At 37.3% G+C, this 26219-nt stretch overlaps 1 protein-coding gene across 7 annotated transcripts in view; it reads left to right on the top strand.

Annotated features, from left to right (window-relative positions):
- lrba (LPS responsive beige-like anchor protein) overlaps positions 1–26219 on the top strand; it is a 424775-nt gene that overhangs the window by 396375 nt on the left and 2181 nt on the right. For all 7 annotated transcript variants that reach the window (XM_008111987.3, XM_008111990.3, XM_008111989.3 and 4 more), the window contains 4 exons: positions 2820–2987; positions 18244–18345; positions 20022–20218; positions 25469–25620. In XM_008111987.3, the coding sequence (XP_008110194.2) occupies positions 2820–2987; positions 18244–18345; positions 20022–20218; positions 25469–25620 (619 nt within the window). The remainder of the gene's footprint in view (positions 1–2819; positions 2988–18243; positions 18346–20021; positions 20219–25468; positions 25621–26219) is intronic.

Raw genomic sequence — 26219 nt, 5'->3', positions numbered from 1 at the left:
CCACCCAGATTCTGCTGCGTGTGTAGCCCATACCTATGTCTTGAAGAGAGAGGCGAGAGTAATCTAAAATGTATTGGAACATAGTAATCTGGGACATTAAAATGCTGCTATTAAAATGTGACCTCTGGTTTGTGTTTAATAATGCTCAAAATGTGCTTCCTGAGACACATGTGCTCTCCAGTAACCAAGTGGGATACTGGTGGGGGTTATTAAAAAGAAATCACTTTGTTCTTTCCACAGGAATCAATGTTAATAATGCGTATGTGTGTTTAAAAACAAAACATATATATTTTCTTTTATTAACCCTTTTCAAAAAATGAAGGCCTGGGTTTATTGAGCATTCTCTCCCTTTAATATTTTAAACAGAACTATTTAGATTGATGTTTTGCTTTTATGTAGTGGGTGTGAGTATCAGTAAAAGATTAGCAAATAGTGATGGAGGACATTGGGTGAATTCTTAACCAACTTTATGGCATCAGGTTCAATATATTAAAGCTGCAAGACTGAATTCTAAGTTCAGTGAGCAGAACTCTTGTCTGGTGGTTTGTTTTTCACTGAAACTCTTATGACTTCAGGGCAGTTTTCTGTATCGGATCCACCCCATTCAGGAAAACATCTCCTCAACTGTCATAAAATACTTTTTAGTTTATTGATTCTAGTGAAGGTATGAAGCTCTGGAGTTGTAGTTGCACAGATGGGTTCAGTGTATTTCTGATCTGATAATGAATGGGCTAGATCCAGATTGGATGTTGTTTTAGTTCTAGGAGAAAGAGAGAAGAATACTGATTTCTCTATTACTCCTTCATATCTTAACATCATCTCTAACACAGTGAGTGGGCTGAGGACCCTGAATGCTGAAGGTAGCATTGGGAAAGGGGGATTCAGAGAAAATCACCAGCAGCACACTTTTCTTTCAGTGGGGAGTCTTTACTGAATTCAGTTTCCCTCTGTGAACAGAAGGAGCTCTTTTGTTTGTGGTGGATAACTCTGTCTACTGATCTATCTATATGTCTGTTTGTGCATCTACTTAGAGAAAGAACAAGAAAAGGGAAAGTATGGTCACGCTTCTAAAAAAAAAAAAAGATCCCTAAGATCCTATGACATTATGAGAACCAAGTTTATCTTTACTTTACTCATTTCATTTAAATAAAAATTGAGAAATATCTACCTGAAGCCAAGATAAATATATAAATAAGCAACTCAGATTATAATAGAAAGCTGACTCTGTTTTTGTGTTTCCCCTTTGTTTTTAATATGCAAAAATGTTGTAGTATTATGTTGGCTATCCCCACTCAGAAGTGAAAAATATGGATAGGGGAATGTAGAATGAACATGAGAAGATGATGTGGTCAGTAATGGGTAATGGCAAGTCCTCACAAATGTTGAATTCAATTATATTTTAGCACTTACAGAAAAGAACCCTTTTCTTATTAGATTTGTGGCAGGGGGGTGACTGGGTTGCAACAGGAAATACCTTGAACATAAATCATTCATTCTGAAACAGCTAGTAAAGCAGACCCACAATAAAACCATCCCACAGTGGTTGATATTTTTCAGGCATTTAAAAAAAAACAGTATGGCAGACACTTGCATATTATTATTATTATTATTATTATTATTATTATTATTATTATTATTATTATTATTATTTCTGTAGTACAGCTGTTACATCAAACAGTAACTAGCAAATTTGTTCTGTCAAAAAAGGATATCCTAATGCATATGGTGGCCATTGATACTATGGTTTAAACAGCTGCACTTATGATTAAAGCAACAAAAACACGGAAACACCCTTAGGACATTATTAGAAAGTAGTTAAATAAATATAAAGGGAGATTGAGTAGGCAGTACTTAATAGTTTCTCCAGCACCATATCTGCTTATTGTTAAGTCCCAAGTAGAGTAAAACCATAGAGTTAGCTGGATTTACCTATGTATCAACTCACTGTTTTACCATCGATTAAGTGCATCTGCTTTAGCTGGGACTAAACAACAGAATCCCAGCCAATAAAGCAGCTAGTTATATTTTCTAACAATAGTAAAATTAGTACTCAGGAATGTAGACCAAAATTATACGAATTTCTGATTTTTCAACAATGTGTGATTTATTGGATTAAACCTAAAACCAAATGAATCATAGAATCATAGATTCTATGATTCTATAATTCTATGATTTATTTGGTTTTAGGTTTAATCCAATAAATTACACATTGTTGAAAAATCAGTTAGAAATTTGTATAATTTTGGTCTACATTCCTGAGTACTAATTTTACTATTGTTAGAAAATATAAATGGAATGGAATATAATAAATGGAATGGAACTAACTAAATAGAAGAGTATTTTTTACATTTTTGTGGCCAGCAATTTTGAAAATATATTAGCCAAGTTGGACAAGTTTTTCTGGATGGGTATGTAATTTGAGAAGAACAGTTAAAATACTAGTTGTACAAGTCTAAAAAGGGCCTTTTAGACATTTCTGTACTCAAAGGCTTAAAGATAGCAGAATTGGGAAAGATACACTGTCATAAGGAGTGGACAGTTCTAAATTAAGTAGATATCTGTGGGGGGCACATCCCTGGGCTTTGTGTGGATACATGAAACTCTGGATAATAGAGAACTTTATACTTTCAGTGTGACGAACAACAGAGGTACCAAGAAGAGAGTATAGACTGTAGAAGACTGTATAGACTCATAAGTGAATATGTGAAACTGGATAACTGAAACCATGTATCATATCAGTTCTGTGGAGATGGGAGTTATATTTGCTTTCTTATCACAAGTTTGCTCTAGGTCTAAAAAATGATTCCTTTATATTATAGGAAAGCTGATACAAGTTGTGTTTGGACACTGGGATGTTGTCACCTGCCTTGCCCGTTCGGAATCCTATATTGGAGGAAATTGTTACATTATCTCAGGGTCTCGGGATGCAACACTGCTGTTGTGGTACTGGAATGGCAAAACCAATTCCATTGGTGATTATGCAAATGGTAAGGGAAACTATTGTTTTTCTCAGCTCTCCCTTTCTCTCTGTCCTCTATGACATATGACATTAAAACACTATTATACAGTAATAATTGTTAAGTTTGACTTGTAATGTGAAAGGCAACACCCTTGATAACAGATAGTGTGTTTAGTACTTGAGAGTCTTCAAAGTGAATTGATTGGCTAGGATCACCTGTGTACTAATGCTATATCCCATTGTTTTTGATATAATTTATGCCCCCTTCCTTCTCTCCTGTGTCCCCTCATATACCCCCAAAACTTTCTCTGTATGGCTTTGGTGTTGAGGCTGTCTACAATGGTGGTATGGAGGAGCAGAAAACCCTAATTTTTTTTTTTTAATTTTTTATTGAATTTTAGTACATTTAGTTGGGAACTAAAGGAAAAGAATAGGGTTGATCTGGGTGGGAAGGATATTGGGTGGGGATAGGAGTCTCATCGAGACGATGGGGCGGATATGGGGAGGGTTGTCAGGGAAGAAGGGAGAGGGAAAGAGCTGGGAAAGGTTATCTAACTAGGGAGGGGGGGGGTAGACTTCCACTCTTCTGTCTTCCTGTTCAGTCTGTTTATTCATCACCTTCTTAATTCTTCCTGTAGGTACTTTTCAAAGTCTGACCAATCCGTTTCCTTCATGGCGCGTCCGGTATTCTTTTTGACCATGTAGGTCAATTTATCCATATTCTTAATCTCTGTTACTTTTTCCAGCCACATTTCTTTAGTTGGGATAATTGTTCCTTTCCAATATCTCGCTATTACTAGTCTAGCTGCAGTTACTAAAAAAGTGAAGATTTTCTCAGCATTCTTCCTATTTTCCTTTGTATCTTTCCTCTTGTTATCTAATATAGGGGATAGTCCTAATAGGAATATTTCTGGCTTACATTCAAATTTGGTTTTTAAAATTTTTCCACATTCCTCTCTAATTACTTTCCAATATTTTTTAATATTCTTACAGCTCCACCACATATGATGGTATGAGCCGACTTGTTCTTTGCATCTCCAGCATCTATTGTCTATATTCTGGAACATATACCCTATTTTTTTTGGTGTTAGGTACCACCTGTGTATTGTTTTTAGCCAATTTTCTTTGAGATCAGTTGCTAGGCAGTATTTAATTTTCTTATTCCAGATTGTTTCCCATTCATCCATTAAGATCGGTCGACCTACATCCCTTGACCATTTTAGCATTGATTCTTTGACTATTTCAGATTCTGTTGCCCAATCTAATAATTTATTATATAGTAGTGTTATGACTTTTTTTTTCCTTAAAAGTATGTTGTCCCAGAATCCATTACACATATTAAACCCTACTTCTTTATCTTTTTTAAAACTCTCCTTTATCTGTAAATACTGATACCAAGATACGTTGTTATATCCTTTTTGGAGTTCCTTTAATTCCTCAATTTGAGGTGTTTCTTCTGTTCTAAGGGGTTTCTTTAGGATTTCCCTATATGTCGGCCAGTTATTCCAACCAAGAAGTCTTCTTTGATGTGCTTCTAAGGGTGAAAACCAGAGTGGGGTTTTCCCATAAAAATATCTTTTGTATTTTATCCATGTTTTGATTAGGGATGATCTAATGAAGTGATTTCCGAAGTTTTTTTCAGTTTTAAATTGGTCACACCATAAGTAGCTGTGCCAACCTTTTCTTAGGTCGTAACCTTCCAGTGTTAAAATTTTGATTTTTTCTAATTTTACCCAATCCATAGTCCAGTCTAGTGTACAGGCTTCATGGTATAATTTAAAATCTGGGAGGCCGAATCCACCTTTTGATTTTGGGGTGATCATTGTTGCTAATTTAATTCTGTGTTTTTTGTTTTTCCATATAAATCTACTTATTTCCTTATTCCAGCCATTGATTAGCTTCATATTTCTAATAATAGGTATATTCCGAAATAAATAATTTAGGTAAAATGTTCATTTTGACAGTCGCAATTCTTCCTAATAAAGACAGATTTAAATCCTTCCAATTTTCTAAATCTTTTTTAATTTCTTTCCATTTTTTACTATAATTTAGTTCCAACAGTTGATTATTTTTGACTCCAATCCAAATTCCCAGGTACCTAATTTTTTTTACTATTTCTAAGCCTGATATCCTCTTTATTTCTTCTTGATCTTTTAAAGAAATACTCTTTGTCAGGATCACCGTTTTGTCTTTATTTATACTCACTCCCGCTAGTTTACCAAATCAGATAAAATGGACAAAACAGTATGGATATGAAAATGCCAATAAGCCGGGAAAATGGCTATCAAGATTAATTAGAAAAAAAAGGGAAGCGCAACAAATATTACAAATCAAATTAAAAGATAGAGAGATAAATACTGATAAGGAGATAAGAGAGGAATTTAAAAAATACTATAAAGAACTATATGACAAGGATCAAATTAGCCAAGATGATATAGTAGAATATCTATGCCAACAAAAACTACAGAAGATTACAGATGAACAGAGGTTAAATTTAAATAAGGTAATAGATATCGACGAAATTAAAAAGGCAATAAAGGATCTAGATGCAAACAAAGCGCCAGGCCCCGATGGGTTCATTGCAGGCTTCTACAAAATTGAGCAGGACGTTGTCCTTCAACATTTAAAAAAAAATAATGAACCTGGCCCTAACTGATAAGACCATACCAGATACTTGGAAGGAAGCTGAAATCATAATGATACATAAAGAGGGGAAAGACCCGAGGGATGTAAGAAACTATCGTCCAATCTCCCTGTTAAATACAGACTATAAGATTTTCACGAAAATATTAGCGAATAGACTAACAGAATTTCTACAGACATGGATTGAAGAAGACCAGATGGGGTTCTTACCAAATCGTAGCACAAAAGACAATGTTAGAATTATTGTAGATGCCATTGAATATTATGATCAGAACTGCCAAAAAGAGGTCGGCTTTCTATCGCTGGATGCGGAGAAAGCCTTCGATAAACTTAATTGGGACTTTGTAAAACTGTTATTAAAAGAATTAGATTTTGGAATGCAATTCATAAATGGAATACAATCGATTTATAATCAACAAAAAGCAAAATTAAGGATCAATGGCGAAACAACAGAAGAATTTGAAATAAAAAAGGGCACCAGGCAAGGCTGCCCGTTATCCCCTCTGATTTTCATTTTGGCGATAGAGGTACTCCTAAGATCAATTAGGAAGGATCCAAACTTAAAAGGCATTAAAATTGATAAACAAGAAATTAAAATACGGGCATTTGCGGACGATTTAATATGTATAGTAGAAAACCCAAAATCTAAATTAAAAGATTGGTCAGAAAACCCTAATTTGAATAACAACGGATAGAGAAGTTTACCAGTGAATCCCACAAATGATTCAGTTTCTGTGGATTCCTACATTTTTCACATCTTCCAACTCGCAGAACTGTCCTACCACTTTCTTCACTGATAATTTCCCACCTAAAATGTAGCTGTCTCTTTATGTAAGCCATAAAATCCACTGGTTTTATTCCTCAACAGAGGAATTTTTAGAAAGCAATCCCCATAAATGATCTTGTATTATGTATGTGTTTTTCTTTGTTTTGGGTGAGACATTCTAAGTACCCTTAAAGATGATTCCGAAATTACAGTTAGTCTATAATGTGGAAGCTAGAGTGACAGGAACACCATACAGAAGCCATGTAATACTACTTTTAAAGGAATTACACTAAATGACATAAGCTTCCAATCTGAATTCAAGATAATATTAAATACCACAAAATGGCTTGAGATCTGAATACTCGAGGAGCATCATTCATTTATGTTTATGTCTGAGGTCTGTTGGAAGGGCCCTCCTCAGTGTCTAGGGCAATGTATTCTAAGGGCAATACATGGGGAGGATGTGGCAAAAAACTTTTCTGCCCTGGTCCCCCAGTTATGGAATATCCCCCTCAGAGATCTGATTGATGCCACTGCTGGTATTATTTTGATAGCAAACATGGTTTTTTATTAAAATCTTCAGGCTCTGATTAATTGTATACAAATGTGTTAGAGTTGACATGATTTAAAATAGTTTTAGCTGGTTTTGAATTGAGCTGTTTTTAAGTGAAAAATGATTTTATATTTCAAGCCTTTAATTTTTTTTGTTATCATTGTTCTTTATTTATTTATAATACAGAATAGGCTATAAAAGTAAATTGGTCCACTAATGTTTCATTACTATGGTTTAGATAAGTTAACATTAGAATGGTGTGCATATTTCATACTTTATTCTTAACATGGGGATAATTTTAAAGGCATAAAAGCCAGAAAAAAAATTAAGCCAGAATGCTCTTAGGCAACTTTGAATGCCCTGCCATTTCCTTCCTCATCCTGGGCCTTGCTAATATCCAGACACTTCTCTAATAACTTAGGGAGAAGGAGGTTGAGGAGCAAAGGGAAAATAGAAAACACCATTTCCTCTTTTGCCTTTAAACTCTAATCAGTTCTTTCCAAGGAAGGGAAGGAAATAGAAGTGTAACGTATCTCGTTGAGTTATAGTGTATGCAGCTGGGTGCATGTATGGAAATAAGCATCAGAATGAAAATGCAGGTAGATACCTGTGGAATTGCTACCTCGAGGAGGATAATTCTCAGTGGGACTCTGCTGCTGTAACAAATATACTCAGGCATTTTTGGCTTACATGGAGCCATTTCCTTGATTTTTCTGATCGTGTTTAAATACTTCTATAGAAGTAGCTCCCAGAAAAACAAGAAGAGACAAATAAAATGTCTGTTATCTTTCTCAAACGTTATTTCCTCCTAATAATGCAAATTCTTCTTTGACTTGTGAATAAAAGATATAGTATTCTAACTGGGCCCTTTAGAGTAAAATTATAAAATAAAGCACACACATGTGTATTGTGAGAATCACCTGTAACATTTAATAACTTAGATATGCAGTGATCGGGAATTTTTTTTTTGCTATTAACTTAAAATTGGGGTCTTATTTAATTTTTTTAAAACTGTAGAAATACATTTTACACATTTGGGGAAGGTTTAAGCATAGTTGGCCTCTTTGCATGAAATGTATGATGTGGTAAAGGCTAAAGGGAAGATAATTTTACAGAAATATATAGGATCATTCAAACTTCTGTCTCAAAAATTAAAATTATTTTAGAACTGTTTTACGGGGTTGTGATTTGTTCATTTTTCCCCCTTCAGATCCATGATTAGTGAACCTTATCTAACTTCACATTCAAAATAAATTGAATGTTTGTTAGGATTAATAGATCCTTTAAACCTGGTCACTTTCAATTTATAGTTCAAAATATATGCCACTGCTTTCATATGGTAGCCAAAATAATTCTGATTAGTATGGTGTAGTTTGATTCCAGCTTACATGTTCATTTCTAGAATTCTGTAAGTTAGCCAATAGCTAACTTTAAAACCAACAGCTGGTCTTCCCCTAACATCAAAGGGTTCTCATTTAATTTAATTTAAAGTTAGTTATTTAAAATTCATATCTAAAACTAGCTCTTTCCCACAACTGTTTGTAACTAGCATCCTTTAAGTCTTCCAGTGTTGTTGTAAGAAAACGGTGTTCAAAATCAGACATCCTAGAGCGACCTCTACTGGCAGTGACTCAAAATCCTAGAATATAATTTGACTGAAACCCGAAGTGCCATAGTTGGTCTTTGTTCCTGGAGTACTCACTGATCCCCGTTACATTTCAGAATCTCATGTTTTCTCAAAGTGTTAATCCATAAAGTATATCCATCTTGAAAAGTTGTTGGTTCTCACAGTCAAGTGGAAAAGATAGTCAGCTTTAGGAACAAGGATATTTCAAGCACTCAGTTAACATTGCACACCCATGGGAAAAGATTGTCAGTTGAAACTTTGTCATGTAATTGGCACAAAGGTTTAGGATTTACTTGTTTCTCCCCTCCTCTCCATCCCCCATCACCAGTAATCCTAGAAATATTCAAAAGCTTCCAAGGCATACTACTTTTTTCACGCAGAAAAGTCTGTTCAATATTTTCCTTTCATATTAGGATTTGTGTAGCTATCATGTGCCCCAGATTTCCCTGGATGTATTTTCAAGCCATTTCTAATCAAAAAAGAAGAGAAGGAAACATTTTCCATATTTTCCAAATGCAGTGATTTCCTATCATTTCTTTATCTAGATGTTACCAGTGAGATCTCAGTTGGAAGCAGCTGGCAATGTTGGATATTGAAACTAACAATATGCTCAACGTTTCCAAATGCTTTTTAAAATTATTTATGAAACTTTACCACTTTACCACATTCCCTTTTTGAATGATACTTTTAGAAGCCAGGCCAAGGGACCACATTTCACTGATTTTATCCAATATACCTCTGTATTATAATGAGGCAAGAAAGGAGTTACTCTTTCAAATGGATGGTTCCATACAGTTTCCAAAGCATTGTAGCAGTGGAAGCCAGTGGCACAACTGCACACTGGCAATGGCATGACTGTGTGATATTTGTAGAAAGTTGAAATAAATCTGATGCATGGTGTAGCTGCCACTTGGAATTGTTCAACCAGTCCCCAAATAGCAGTCATAACATGTAGACTGGCCTTAATTTCAATGTGTAATATGTTTCTCTTGTGTCCAATAAATGTGTGCTACTTTATAGTAGTTTGAAAAATGAGTGAACAGAGAAAGCAGGAGATGGATTAGGAGAAGGAAGGCATGATGCCAAACAGTGTGGTGTGTACATCCTGCAGGTTCACTGGGGTGAAGGAAACATTAGATAAGGGTTCTTGGCGCTGAATCCTGTTTTTGGTCTTTTCCATCAGAATGTGGATAGCAGTGCCTTTGCTTGTCTGCATTGCTTACTACATATTCTTAAAGAAAGCAGTGTTTTCACACTTGTGGTGTTTTTAATGCAATATAGAAATCTTCCACCGTCCTTAGTTTTTGCAACAAAAAAAACCTTGTTACTGTTTGTACAATTTACCAAGTAGTTGGGTTGCATGTTGAGGCAGGAGTGGAGCTATGCCAGGCACTCTACTGGTTACAGAACAATGTCTTCTTTCTGGGGTCCCCTGTATCCTGGGGAGACTTGCCCCATTGTTGAGAGGCACCAGCCAATTAATTTGAATAAGCCATGAGTTCATTGGCTGGTAGCCCCCCCCCCCCCCTTTTAACTGAAATGACCCAGATGTGCAGACCCTAGTAAGGTGAAGTAGTATACATTTAGGTGATTGGCCAGGCTGGAGGCAGTTCTTTCTGAGTTTCACCCCACCATCCCTCCTTATATAATTGGGATGTACATATTTTGAAATTTGTCACAACTTTGTGAGGGCAATTGGCATGGATCATGAATTTGGCATTGGATGACCAGTGTGTACCAGGTGTTGGATTTGATAAGGGTTTGATGGGGCTCCCCTTTGGGGACTTGGGTTGAGTGGCGTGGAGCTGGTCTTGCCCAGCTGGGGGTAGATACAATTCCTTCACTCCTTGGTGGCTGAGATACTATGTTGGGTTCCACCCAGCTGGACCTTTTCATGCCATCCCTTAGTATCTGTAGGTTCATCAGTCTATGGATGGATTGGTCAGTGCCTTGATCCAGGCCCTATTCGCAGCTATAACCAAATTAAGCTGTGATTTTTTTTCTCCACTAAATTGTGTCTGTCTGGTCTGTGGTTTCTATGAGAGGAGCAGATCTTGCAAATGCATTTTCATATTGGTCGTCATGCATTTTAAAAGAATAACCTGTAATATATGCATGCACCTTGAGGAATCCCTTGGATGAATAACAGCCTGGTGGGAAAGTCCTTACTGTATCCCTATCTCAACCTCACTTCCCTAGTCACAAATACTTATAATGATGTTTTGCCCAATGTGGTGCCAGCATAGTAGTTGTGTTTTCTATTAGATGCAGACTGCCTTTTCAATGCTGGCAGGTTTCAAGTTCAGGTGTGTCTGAAATGATGTCCATGAAATTCTCCAGAAGGGCAAGGATGGCTTAGTTCTCTGTGATGTAATGCAGACCTTCATGTTCCAGGCAGAACGAGGCTCTATTTACTCCTTGTAGCCAGTCGTAGATGCTGTAAAAAGAATAATATTCAGATGGTAAACGAATAAAGAGTATAATGCATGCCATATGTGCAGCATGGGAGTAATGTATTTTAATATATAACCTTTATTTACTTTGTCCTTTCGCACATTATTATTGGGATGGAAAAACAATGGGTAAAATACCCTAAAGTTCAGATTACATTTTTTGTTAATTTTTCTTAAATTAGCATGTCAAATGGTAAAGACATCAAGGAACTCAGAATATTGCCCTGTATAATGTGAAATGAAATATGATGCATGTTCCACTTAATGTAAATATGGATGTTAGCTGACTGTAATTTAAGTGAATAGACTTGGTCCATATTGTGGCTATAAAGATGCAGGTTTTGTGTTACTTTAGAATCATAGAATCATAGAATAGTAGAGTTGGAAGAGACCTCATGGGCCATCCAGTCCAACCCCCTGCCAAGAAGCAGGAAATCGCATTCAGAGCACCCCCGACAGATGGCCATCCAGCCTCTGCTTAAAAGCCTCCAAGGAAGGAGCCTCCACCACAGCCCGGGGGAGAGAGTTCCACTGTCGAACAGCCTTCACAGTGAGGAAGTTCTTCCTGATGTTCAGGTGGAATCTCCTTTCCTGTAGTTTGAAGCCATTGTTCCGTGTCCTAGTCTGCAGGGCAGCAGAAAACAAGCTTGCTCCCTCCTCCCTATGACTTCCCTTCACGTATTTGTACATGGCTATCATGTCTCCTCTCAGCCTTCTCTTCTGCAGGCTAAACATGCCAAGCTCTTTAAGCCACTCCTCATAGGGCTTGTTCTCCAGACCCTTAATCATTTTAGTCACCCTCCTCTGGACGCTTTCCAGCTTGTCAACATCTCCCTTCAACTGTGGTGCCCAGAATTGGACGCAGTATTCCAGGTGTGGTCTGACCAAGGCAGAATAGAGGGGGAGCATGACTAGATGCTATACCCCTATTGATGCAGGCCATCAATAGCAATTGCATTTCATTTTTTCTACCTAAGTGAAGTATCTTGCATTTGTCCCTGTTGAACTTCATTTTGTTAGTTTCGGCCCATCTCTCTAGTCAGTCAAGATCGTTTTGAATTCTGCTCCTGTCTTCTGGAGTATTAGCTATCCCTCCCAGTTTTGTGTCGTCTGCAAACTTGATGATCGTGCCTTCTAACCCTTCGTCTAAGTCGTTAATGAAGATGTTGAACAGAACCGGGGCCAGGACGGAGCCCTGCGGCACTCCACTTGTCACTTCTTTCCATGATGAAGATGACGCATTGGTGAGCACCCTTTGGGTTCGTTCGCTTAGCCAATTGCAGATCCACCTAACCGTAGTTTTGTCTAGCCCACATTTTACTAGTTTATTTGCCAGAAGGTCGTGGAGGACTTTGTCGAAGGCCTTACTGAAATCCAGGTAGGCTACATCCACAGCATTCCCTGTATCAACCCAACTCGTAACTCTATCGAAAAAAGAGATCAGATTAGTCTGGCATGACTTGTTTTTGGTAAATCCGTGTTGACTATTAGCAATGACCGCATTTGTTTCTAAGTGTTCGCAGACCACTTCCTTGATGATCTTTTCCAGAATCTTGCCTGGTATCGATGTGAGGCTGACCGGACGGTAATTGTTTGGGTCGTTCTTTTTTCCCTTCTTGAAGATAGGGGCCACATTCGCCCTCCTCCAATCTGCTGGGACTTCTCCCGTTCTCCAAGAACTCTCGAAGATAATTGCTAGTGGTTCTGAAATAACTTCCGCTAATTCCTTCAATACTCTTGGATGTAGCTGATCTGGCCCTGGGGACTTGAATTCGTTTAGAGAGGCCAGGTGTTCCTGGACAGCTTGTTTCCCTATTTGGGGTTGGATTTCCCCCAATCCTTCGTCCATTCCATGTTGCTGAGGTTGAAGATGGCTTTCTTTTTGTGATAAGACCGAGGCAAAGAAGGCATTGAGCAGTTCTGCCTTTTCCCTGTCCCCTGTCGCCATCACCCCATCTTCTCCTTGCAGAGGCCCTATCGCCTCCTTTTTCTTCCTTTTTCTACCAACGTAAGCAAAAAAGCCTTTTTTGTTGTTTTTTATGTCCCTGGCAAGCCTGAGCTCATTTTGCGCTTTAGCCTTGCGAACCTTTTCCCTACAGGTGTTGGCTATACGTTTGAATTCTTCTTTGGTGATTTCTCCCCTTTTCCACTTCTTGTGCATGTCATTTTTTAGCTTTAGCTCAGTTAGAAGTTCTTTGGACATCCATTCTGGCTTCTTTGCACTTGTCTTATTTTTCTTCTTTGTTGGCACTGTTTGCATTTGCGCCTTGAGTATTTCACTTTTGAAAAACTCCCATCCATCCTTAACTCCCTTGTTTTTTAATATTGGCGTCCATGGAATGCCGCTCAGTAATTCCTTCATTTTTTGGAAGTCAGCTCTCTTAAAGTCCAGAATGCGTGTTTGACTTGTCTTAGTTTCAGCATTCCTTTGTATTGCAAACTCCAGGAGCACATGGTCACTTGCCCCTAAGGATCCAACCACTTCAACTGTATTGATCAGGTCTTCCACATTTGTTAAGATTAGATCAAGAGTTGCTGATCCTCTTGTTGCCTCTTCTACCTTCTGGACCATAAAATTGTCTGCAAGGCAAGTGAGAAATTTGTTGGACTTTGTACTCTTGGCTGAGTTTGTTTTCCAGCAGATATCGGAATAATTGAAATCGCCCATGACTACTATATCTCTTCTTTGTGCCTGTTTGGTCAGCTGTTGACAGAAGGCTTCATCAAGTCCTTCATCCTGACTCGGAGGTCTGTAGTAGACACCCACGACAAGATCTTTTTGAGTCCCGGTTCCCTTGATTCTTATCCAGATGCTTTCAAGCTGCTTTCCCGGATTACAGTCTTGCATTTCTTCTGCAACGTAACTGTTTTTGACATATAAAGCTACTCCCCCTCCTCTCCCTTTTGTTCTATTTCTGTGAAAGAGGTTATAGCCCTCAATGGCTACATTCCAGTGATGGGAGTCATCCCACCAGGTTTCAGTGATGCCTATGACATCGTATGTGTGGTGCTGTGCTAAGAGTTGGAGTTCGTCTTGCTTATTTCCCATGCTCTGAGCGTTGGTGTAAAGACATGTAAGCCCCTGTGACCTCCCCTTGAGCTGTTTATTTGGGATTATTGTGCTCTCCGTACTTGGTCCTTGCTGTGTTTGTGCAGCCCTCCGTTTAGCCTTTTGGCGGTTCCCTGTGGTTGTGGGTAATATAGTGTTCGCCAGGCTGTTGTTCCCCTCCCCCAGTGGATCTAGTTTAAAGTGCGCCTGATGAGGTTTGTGAGTCTGTGTGCAAAAAGATGTTTTCCTGCTTGCGTGAGATGCACCCCATCACTTGCCAATAGGCCATCCTCCTGGAAGAGTAGACCATGGTCAAGGAAGCCAAAATGCTCCTCTTGGCACCATTTTCTGAGCCAGTTATTGACCTGTACTATTTTTCCGGCCCTTGTAGAGCCGTGTCCTACAACGGGGAGGAGGGATGAAAAGATCACATGTACATTATACAGTTTTAGCTTTGTTCCCAGAGCTCGAAAATCATTTGTGATCTTTTGAAAAGTATGCCTAGTGGTGTCATTGGTACCTACATGAATCAACATAAGGTGGGGAGGGTGATGGGGCTTTAGGAACCTGCTGAGCCTCTGAGTGATATGGTGTATTTTTGCCCCCAGGAGGCAGCATGTTTCTCGAGCCATCCCATCCGGTCTGGAAATGATGGCTTCCGTTCCTCTAAGGAGGGAGTCACCTACTACCAAGACCTGTTTCCTTTGAGGATTGACAGGGTCCCTTTTGTGCAAGACAGTGTGTATGTCCCCTGAAGAGTGTTCCTGTTGAAGTGAATCATGTAGGTGTAAAGTGTTGTCCTCCTCCTCAACATCCCCAGTGCATTCATCAATGACAATCCATTGAGATACATCCGAGAGCCCATTACTCTCCCAAGGATGTTCCTGTTGCTCCTGGTCTACAATTGGGGATGGAGCATTTGCATGATTACATAAGTGTGAATGTGGTGATGCACTGTCCCCGTCAGGGCTATCCCCTGCGCATTGATCAAGGGTGGCCCACTGAGTGGTATCTAAGAAACTGTGGTCCTCCACAAGATGTGTTTCCTGATTGTATGTTAATGGTGTTAGAATTTCAGATTTAGATTCTTATTGGCTACAAATACATAAAAGCCCTGACTAAAATGAGAAAAAATATAGTTTAATTATTACTTTGTGTTGCGATTAGAAAATTCCTCATTTGTTTAAACTAATAATTTTGGTTCTGATATAGAACTTTGAAAGCATCCGCTGAAAAGAAATAACTGATATGAAAATCTAGAAGCATTGCACAGTACTTTTATATTTCTAGGTGTTGAAGTACTGCTATATGTTTGTGGACTAAGAACTGTTTTTCTTTTTGAATTCATATTTCTCTTTCTTAAAAAAAAAGATTAATTCAGTTGTTTTTAAATGCAGTCTTTTTTTTTAAAATGCTCATCCAGTAACTGCATAGAGGTGTAACTGTGGTATTTTATAGGTATCATTATATTTAGATATGCTAGGAAACAAAGATCTTTTTGGCCAAGCAGGCTTTTGATTAGCAATTGCTTTCAGGTAATCTTCTAGGGTGTGTGTGTGTCTTTTTTAAACTTTTATATGCTTTCTACTCTTAAACTATGGGTCCCACTGATAGTTTGTATGGCATACAAATTGAATAAAATAAATAAATATAAGAATAAATATTATTTGACATATGGTTAGTGTGCCAGGATGGGGGACGGCTGAACTGATATCTAGTGTTTAATATGTCTCCTATGCTATTTATTTATTTATTTATTTATTTGCATCACTTTTACCCCGCCCTTCTCACCCGTAGGGATTCAGGGTGGCTTACAACAGTCGGCAAAATTCCATGCTAGGTAGATATCCACAATGTTTTCATTACAGGATTATCAGTATGCATGTTTCTTTTGTTTAACCTCCACTTCAAGATATTATTATATTCCTGGTCATTATAGATATAGTAAACAAATAAATCATATTTAATTGTGTAATTCATTTTGTAATGTATGGCTGTGTGTAGCAGAGCAGTAACTTGGCTGTGCTGTTCAATTATGCTATGTAACAAAATTTGAAATAAATTCTGTTCCTGGTTTGAAAGCATTATTCCTGTTTAATTGTGCAGAACTTACTTTGAACATAGTTGTTATATTCCAGAACTTCGTTTTTGTGGCTGCCACAAACTATGTTGAATTGGTTGAGACTCGATGAGATATTCATTGAAAAACTATAATATGTGCTGCAGAATGTTGCACAAAAACAATGCTTTTGCAGTTTAATAAACATTTTTCATATTATGATAGAAAAATTAAGAAATGATATTTATAACACAGGAACAAAAACCATAGTTTTAGCAGTCTCTTACCTAACATATTTTTCAGATAAACAGACATTTTAATAAAGATAAACTTTTAAAGGACCTCAAAACTTGGTAGAGTGAAGGAGGGCAAGTACGTTTGTTCACCATGAGACAAAGAACAGACTTACGAATTTTTTGGAATCAGAAGAACGTGTTTTTAAAAGCTGTTTCTAAGATATTTACATTTGTGCTAAGTAAAATATTACAACTTCCATGCATAAATCATGCAACATTCTTTTACTTCTTGAAATCTGAAATCCAGGCTTTAAAATATGCTTTCATCCTCTAAGGGTTATAGCTTATGCAAACTGTTAGAGCAAGAAAAAGAATTTTGCAGAATGGTTTTACTTGTTCTGTACTGAAAATTGTTAAGTTTGTATGTTTTAATACTTCCACTTTTGTTAAATATCAAGTTCAAGTCTGAAGTATCACTTAAGCTAGTGTTTGCATTGAATATAGTACTGCACAAAGTATATCTGTGAAAGGTTGTCTTTTAGATATTAGTGCAGGATGAATTACCTTTAATTTCATTTGACTTGTTCATCTTCCTTCAAGGGTCCTCCATAAGGTTGTGTGCAGTGTTCTTTTTAGGCCTTCCTTAAAGCTTGGATCAGTATCCATAAACCTGCTTAAGGGACAAAGCCTTGCTTTTCTTTGAAGTTGCTTCCCCAGGATTTCAAAGAAGATATAGAAGCCGGTTCCCCTGAAACAGTTTAGAAAGTTTGAAGTGGTGCCCCTTAAACCAGGAGCAAAGTAAAAAAATCCCTTTGCTTTACTGAAAACCATGACAATCCTATGAAGGAGTAAGAAATCTCTTCTGTTCTGCAGTCAGCTTCTGAGTCCCATTATTAGGAAAAAATCAAAAGCACGAAGGACCCCTAAATGCTTACCATTTTTATCAAAGGATTCCGTCTGACTTTTCAAAGGACTTGTGTTCTGCATGACTATGTTTGTAAGGAGGCGGGAGGGAGGTAGAATCTTCAGTGAGAGAAACAGTATATATACACTTGTAAACATGCCATTGCCATGTCAACATTGTAGCATTGTATTATTATACAGTTGGTCCCTGGTATCTGCTAGGGTTTGGTTCCAGGATCCCATGTTGATACCAAAATTCATAGATGCTCAAGTCCCATTATATAAAATGGCAATGGCATAGTAAAGAGGTGTGTCTTATATAAGATTGCCAACAGCAAGGTTGTCTTTTTGAACATTTTGTGTGTGTATGTGTGTGTGTGTGTGTGTGTGTGTGTACACTCTGGATGGTGGAATCCGTGGATGTCTACATGGATGAGGAAGGTTAACTGTACCAACCTGTTTTAGTAATGTTTCATTTATTGAAACTGGTTATTTTTAAAAAATAAACTGTGAATAAATAAAATGGGGGAGTTATTTACTATCAAGTCAGAATCGAATTGAGGATATGGTTTTAATGTATTTAAAACACCAACTTGGCATTATACTAGATTTCCTTTGACTAGAAGCTGGCCACTTGGGTGTGCCTTTGGTGTCACTGTGAGAAGGTCCTCCATTGTGCATGTGTGTCCATAGATTCAACTATGCATGGCTAGAAAATATGTTTAATCTAATCTATATAAGGGACACCATTTTATTACACCATTGCATATAAAGGGACACGGATATCCACAAATTTTGGTAACCAAACCAAACCTTGAACCAAACCTAAGCAGATATATCAAGGAGTCATGGTATTTTAAATGCTGTAAATTCACTAGTTGTTGTGTTGTAACCTGTTGTTCTGCAGCACTATATAAGCTGAATATATATTACAACAAATATGACTGAAGAATGTTTTTTCTTATTTTTCTGCCCGCTCATCCTGGTCCCTACAGGTGATTCTGCCACACCTCGCGCCATCTTGACTGGACATGATTATGAGATTACCTGTATAGCAATTTGTGCTGAACTTGGGCTAGCAATAAGTGGTTCTAAAGGTATGAAACTCTTTGAAATCTTCCCTAAATCTGAAGTTTTTGAAAAGGAAAATAAACATGTAAGTTTTTTTTAAAAAAAAAACCCCTATACTGAAAAAAAAATACTTAAAATAGCAGAAATGCAATATTATTCCATTTCAGTGTGACTTTTACACCCTCTTTTGAAGAAGCTATCCATGCTTTAGGGAGGTGCTCTTGTGCTCCTGCCCTAATTGTGGGTTTTGATAGGCATCTGATTGGTGTTGACCATTGAGGAAACAATGCTGGACTAGATAGACCTTAGCCTGATTTACTTTCCCTCTTCTCCAGATAGGATTTTCATCAGTTTCCATCATGTTTTCATCTCCTCTCATATCTATTTTGTATTGAGAACATATTTAAACTATGAAATTTCATTTGTAGCCATTATACATTCCTACACTTTTCCCCAGGTGACCTATTACGCTTGGTGTAAATGCTCTTGAGAAATGCCTTCTTTTATTCTATGTTTAAATATAAAAATTACATTAATTCCCCTTCTCCTTAGACTAATATTTATACTTCCAAAAACAGAATAATTCAGGAGAGCCCTACTAATATCTTAAAATGTATGCACTTCAGGGGGTATGTTTAATTATTTTCCCAGGTATGGACATAAAATAAATTTTATTTAGAACATTAATTTGTTCCTGTAGACGTTTGATGAGAACACATTTTGCTGGCGGTCTCAACTTTAGAATGTTGGAAGCTCATAGATATTGTGTGTTATGGATATTGTCCATTGACACCTTTATTTTCAATATAGTTAGGAAAATGGTAGGTTAGTGGCATCATTAAAGACATGGGATTTATTCTAGGGACTGCCAACTGTTGATCCTCTACTATTTGAGGATCAATTCTTGATGTTGCACAATAGACTGCTGATAAAGATAAAAAGAAAGTAATTCTTTGTGGAGTCAAAAAATTCATTCTTTATTGATATTTCTTTCCTTCATCTTTCTGCAATCTGTGCCCTTGTGTTTTGTATAATTTTTAAAACCAACCATCCTTGTCTAAAGCATAGTCCGATAAAAATAAATATGCCGAATCTTGCCTTTACAAGCAAGATGGATATCTCATATAAACATGATTTGCTTTTATGGCTCAGGAGCTTGGATGTTACAGCAAAACTGAAGGTAAAATAAAATTTCAGGGAGTTAACTGGTTATAAGAGCTTTGAACCATCGGTGCTACACTCAACATGTATGGCACCAAAAGTTTTGATTTGAATCTGGTTTTCTTATTTCCTTATCTAGTAAAATCTATACTAGTAAGTTCTTGATTGTCACTACTTTCCATTTACATCTGGCTTCCCTGCAGCATGGGTGTGTGCTTCTTTGAGTTCTTGGAAGAAATGATGGGATGAAAAAAATTAGCAAAGTGAACCTTGGTTTAAGCTCTGTTTAGGAGTAGCTAGGAGGACTAGGTACTATTTAGCTGTTACAATTACACTAATGAAAAGAAATCTATTTTTCTAGTATTCTATATCACCTACTTAGTTACAAAAATATAACTTTTGAGTATTATTTCCTGACCTGATCTCCATCAGATCTTTTCCTAACAGTGTGTAGTGATTTGAGTGTTAGACTACAGCTCTGAAGACAACTCAGGGTTCAAATGTCAAAAATCTGATGACTTTGCTTTTCCCCTCTCATCAGAAGGACCATGTCTCATACATTCTATGAATGGAGATCTGCTGAGGACGTTAGAACCTCCTGAAAATTGTCTGAAAGCAAAACTCATCCAGGCATCAAGAGAGGGACACTGTGTCATATACTATGACAATGGTCATTTTTGTGTATTCAGTGTGAATGGAAAATTGCAAGCCACTATGGAAACCGATGATAATATACGGGTGAGTATGTAAAACTATACAATCTATACAATATTTATTATTTTTATATTTTAAATATGAAACATTTTAATGTTCAATATTTCAATAAAAGTAAGCTGTAATGAAGATATTAAATAGTGGTTTGAATCATGTTGTTTAGCTCAAAATAGAATCGACTGATTAAAGGTGACACACAAGTAAAATTCAGTTGATTCAATTTATCTACTCTAGCCAGGATTAGCAATAGGATTTCAACCTATGCTAGACTTCAGCCTCTACAATTTATAACATTCTACCTTATTGTATATTCCAGTAATTTGTTATTTAGCCTTCTCATTATACATACATTCAATAAAGATGATTTCCAGGCATTTCTAGGCAACTGGCACCCTATCTATCTGATGAGGCGCTGGCAACAGTCATCCATGCCACGGTCACGTCTAGGCTGGACTATTGCAACGCCCTGTATGTTGGCCTTCCGATGTCCATGACCCGAAAGCTCCGTATTGTTCAGAATGCGGCAGCCAGGCTACTCACAAGAACACCCATGAAATGCCACATAACACCAGTGCTGCAGCATCTGCATTGGCTTCCAACCGATTACCGTGGTCTATATAAGATGCTAGTTCTGACCTTTAAAACTCTTTACGGCCAGGGCTCATCGTACCTTAGGGACTGTCTCTCCTTCTCTCATCATCGGAGGTCGCAACGACCATCCCAACGAGACTTACTTTATGTACCGGGTCCTAGAGAAGTGCACTTGGAAAGGACCAGGCGCAGAGCTTTTTCTATTTCTGCCCCTGCCTTATGGAATGCCTTGCCGCCCTATATGAGAGCCATGCGTGAGTTAGGGCCTTTTACCCTCGCACTCAAGACCTGGCTCTTTACTAGAGCTTTTAATCTATGTTAATTTTATTAATATTTTTATATATGTATTTTTATCCTTTACAATTTTATCTTGTAAATCGCCTAGAGCATCGTGGATTGAGTGCGATTAATAAGTAATTAAATGATGATGATGATGATTTCTAGGCATATATTAGGATACATAAATATGGAGTTAAAATAAGTTCATTATCATGTCATCATCAACATTTCTTCAAAGAGTCAGTGTATGCTTCTTGTTTTAATGTTCAAAGTCCTACTCAGTGTAACTCCCAGCCCATATTTCTTTTTACTGACCTCCTCAAGGCCTGCATTCTGGCAATTTCTAGGTTTGTCACCAAACTAAGACTTTCCTCTTCCTTGGCTTGTCTTTTCTCACTTGCTGCTCTACAATCTTTTTGCCTCCTGGAACATTTGCAGGCTGCTTCTTCCCTCATGGTGTTTTAGTATTTTAGTTTGCTTTGTGTGCATCATCATCATCATCATCATCATTATCATTATCATTATCATTATCATTATTATTATTATTATTATTATTTGCATTTTATCTGAATGATTTGTTTTGCGGGGTTTTTTATTCCTCCTTCCTTCTGCATATATGTTTAGATACAAGTATTTTAGATAGTACACCTTTGGCAGGGTCCATTGTTTTTGGTTATATTACTTCAAAGTGCTATGTACATTTGATAGTCATATATCCATAAATGATGTTGATGATGATGAATGCATACTGAAAAATCCTCATGGGTCCACAAAGAGCCCCACCTTGGCATTACCCAGGGCAGGGCAGGGCAGTCAATGGATGCCTCCCCCTAGATTAATCTTGCATTCTGTATTGTACCGGATACTTGCATGTGTAGACCCTCCTGTGCCCAGAAGGAACAGCATTTTAATGAGTGTTATAGGCATGCTGTACATGCAGGTGCTATGCCCTTGTGTACAGAAGGATCATGTTCTAATTATTTGCAGAGAAAGGTATATAGGAAAGTAATCTTAGCCATGCCTGTAACTTTTTCCACATGTTCCAGCTGTATTAAAATAATGTAAATTCTCTTCATAATGTTCATACCTTCCATAGTTCACATTGAATTGTTTACAGTCTTTTTACCATAACTCCCATAGTACTTAGTGATTTCACTTCACTTTTCCTGCAGTTGCAGCTCTGATAATGTATCGCTTTGGTTGTGATTATGTTGTCAGCTAGGCCAGTAAATCTCTAAAATATCTCGCAATCCCTTGCTGGCTAAAACAATTTCTTTAGTGTTTGTCATTCCCAAGGCTTGGGCAATGTTGCTTTATGCAATGGAAATTCTTCTCTCTCGGCCAGCAATACACACAAACCATGCTATTATTTTTACCCAGCAGTCCCAGAGGAATTTTAGCCTTAAACAATCCACAGCCTTTTCCCTAGAGCTTCTGTACTTTATCATGCTGTAAGGGAAGTGGCAACAGGATGATTAAAACAAGAGTGTTCAAAATGTCTTTGCCCGCAGGCCCTCTAGCCCTAGAGTTTCATAGTTTGTTGTTCATGGCGGCCAGAGAGGGAGGGGAGTATATGGATGAAGTAGAAATATAATTCCTTGTCCAAATTCTTTGCTCTACTTTCCTGTATAACTATGGACTGGACTTGCAGGATGTTGACAAAGTTGAAGCTTTTTAGTTGTTCTATTCAGACAGTTTAATCTTCTAATTTACTGTCTTGTACACAAGTACCCCAAAAATGCTACCAGGAGAACTTTTAGGTTGTCTGGATATACTCAAGGTCTAATCAACGCTTTCCACCTGTTTTTGTTTTAAATACTGTATTGCTCAGCGGAACATAGGCTAACAGGATATCATAGCAGATCAGCCTTGCAATGTTTAGATATCTTAATGAGTAACTTAAATCTAAGTAGGCAGGCAGTCCGGAGGACTAAAGTTATTCTATCCTAAACAAGGCCAGCATGCTGTTCCACCCAAAGGAACTAATTTATTTTTCTTTCCTGGGTCTGTTTTGAAAAGTCAAGTATCTAACAGGCTCTTGCTGCTTTATACCAATGTTGTCAAGCTGACAGGTCTGGTTTTTAAGAATAATGGTATCTTAAGAATCCGAGTTTTGAGACGCTTCAAGGGAACGTTAAGTCAGAAATAAAGGAACACGAACATTTCTTTAATAGTATTCTTTGGAGGACTGTTTGTGCATCTCAGCTATATATCAAAATAATGGTCAGTTATCCTTAGATTACTTCTTAGGAAGTTTCATAGTGAGGCAACATTAGAATATAAAATTGATTCATATTTTTTCTGGAACAGCCTTTATTTGCTATATCTTGAAGGACACATTATATTAAAATCTTGATTGAGTGTGTGTGTGTGTGTGTGTGTGTGTGTGTGTGTATGTGTATATATATATATATATATATATATATATATATATATATATATATATATATATATAGGCATCCATGCATATACCCGACCATGTTTTCCTTCATGCACATCCTAGTGATTCAGTATAATCATAATCCATTAGTAACTAAATTCCATATCTCACCTTTTATTTAACCAAGAGCACAGAAGCACACAGAATTCTCTAGTACCAGAAGAGTTAAAGATTAATGGCTTTAATTTGCCTTTTAATATAGCATTTCTCTGATAAAGAGCCTCCAGTATAACACTCAAGTGAACCATAACCATAAGGTTAATGGATTTTCATCAGATGAATTTTATAACTGTAGCAAATAATTATTTGTCACGGTCTTCACTGCAATTTCAAAAATACCCTTAGGAGATTGCCATTTGTGAAATGAGTATAAAATGGATATTGATTTTTCTCATAATGAATAATCTTTTGAGTAATTGTATTTGGTTTGTTAGAGATCAAGAGTCCAGCATTTTCTTTTAAACGATTTGCTGAAGTTCCATCATCCTTCTCCTGTCTGCATTATTATCTGTTAATGAATAATGTGCCGAAAACGGATGAGTTCACTTACTAAGCAGTTGTTCTTATATGGGAATAATGGTGATGATGAAGATGATAATAATACTACTAGTAGTAATAATTATCTATTCCCCTTTCCCCCCTTTCCATTAAAAAGCCATGACACAAAAGTTTGAAGAGTAAACGATCAAACAAATTTAAATAAAATTAAAACATACCAGTTTAAAACATGTTTAATCTGATATTTGCTGCTATGGTTTAAAGCAAACGGGATGCCCTTAACAAGGGTACATATTTGACAGGCCCTTTCATACATAAAAATATAAACATTTCAGAACCCCACTTTTCTACAAAAAGAGTATTAACAGCTTTCCTTTTACAGAGATTAAAAACACTTTGGATTATAGCTTTTTGATCAAGTAGTTTAGAAGTAGAAATTCATTTAATTCATGTTCTAAGTAAAGAAAAGGAAGAGAGGACAAGTTTTGAATACTCTAAAAATGTGCTAAATGAGGTATAAATTAATATGGGAGAAAAATAACGCATTGGGTATGAGGCACTAGTTGCACTTTCCTGAATCTGGACCCATATTATTATTATTTTTAAAAATCATATTTGTTATCATTTAAATGGATTTTTTTGTTAGTACTCTGATTTTTTTTAAGAACTAGAATGGAACTGAATGCACAAACATTCCACTTTTATTTTCAAGCTGACATCATTTATGCATATTTTAGTACTGCCTTGATTAAACAGCTGGGAGTCAGAGGTCTTTGGTGATACTACTTAAATTACCCCAGAGATCCACCTGTAGATCTTGGCCTGCTTTCTCAGTGTAAATATCTTATACCCAAATATACAAAAACATCTCAGAAAGCAGTTCCTTATCCTGTCCTAGTAATAGAAGATCTCCCACTTCACTACAATACTTTAATTCTAATATTCTGAGGTTGTTTATAGTCTCTAGGGATTTGTTTGTTCAAGTAAGTATATCAGTCCTATTTCCGAGAATCGTACTACGGCATGTAGTTAAAAAAATAATATATAACCTTCTTTTCTCCTTGTAGCAAGAACTACTTCTTTCAAAACTAGGGATTCATCATGCAATGCAATGTCATAGCCTTGAACCATGGCAGTTAGTGGTGTCAAACTGCATTAATTCCATAGTATAGATGCATTCTAAGAGAGAGAGCGGAGAAGGAAATGAGTGGATTTTTTGACAACTGTTCCTGCCTTTCAATATGGCTCATCAGTAAACCACTTCTGTAATCATCATCAATTGGCTTGCCAAGTATTTTCCCCACGCAAATATATGTCACCTAGTTAATTTTTACACTCAAAAGCAACTTTTAAGCCTGTGTTTACCCATCTGTCCAGCGTTTGAGTCAAAATAATCCATTCTTGTTCAAATGAAATTACTGTGTAGTGGAAGCTATTGTTTTAATGTACAATATTCCTTCTACTAGGCAATTCAGCTGAGCCGGGATGGACAGTACCTGCTTACAGGAGGAGACAATGGGGTCATCATGGTGTGGCAAGTTTGTGACCTCAAGCAGCTTTTTGCCTATCCTGGTTGTGATGCTGGCATCCGATCTATGGCTCTTTCACATGACCAAAGGTGAGACTTAAATATAGACTGCTATATGCTGTACTGCCTATTCTTTAAAGGCCCTACTATGGGAGCTGGACTGGATGGCCCATGAGGTCTCTTCCAACTCTATGATTCTATGTGCCTCATGAGGAAGAAAGATTGAAGGAACAGAGGCTTTTCTGTGGCAGTGTCCCAGTTAGGAAACTCCTTTCTTAAGAAAGCCAGATTGGGTCCTGTTTTGCTTGACGATGGGTGGGCAATGAAGATTTTTTGTGTGTCAGGAGCAACTTGAGAAACTGCAAGTCGCTTCTGGTGTGAGAGAATTGGCTGTCTGCAAGGACGTTGCCCAGGGGACGCCCAGATGTTTTACCATCCTGTGGGAGGCTTCTCTCATGTTCCTGCAATGGAAGCTGGAGCTGACAGATGGGAGCTCAACCCTCTCCCCGGATTCAGACCACCAACCTTTCAGTCTGCAGTCCTGCTGGCACAAGAGTTTAACAAGGGTTCAACCCATTGCGCCACTGGGGGCAATGAACATGTTCTTATATGGTCTTACTCTGCATCCTGGATTTTTTAAAAGATTTTGGTGCTAGTCTTAATTTGGTTGTTTTTAAAGTTTTTTATCA

Source organism: Anolis carolinensis, chromosome 5, assembly GCF_035594765.1.
Source record: "Anolis carolinensis isolate JA03-04 chromosome 5, rAnoCar3.1.pri, whole genome shotgun sequence".
Lineage (NCBI taxonomy): Eukaryota > Metazoa > Chordata > Lepidosauria > Squamata > Dactyloidae > Anolis > Anolis carolinensis.
This window is presented reverse-complemented; position numbering and strand designations above follow the sequence as displayed.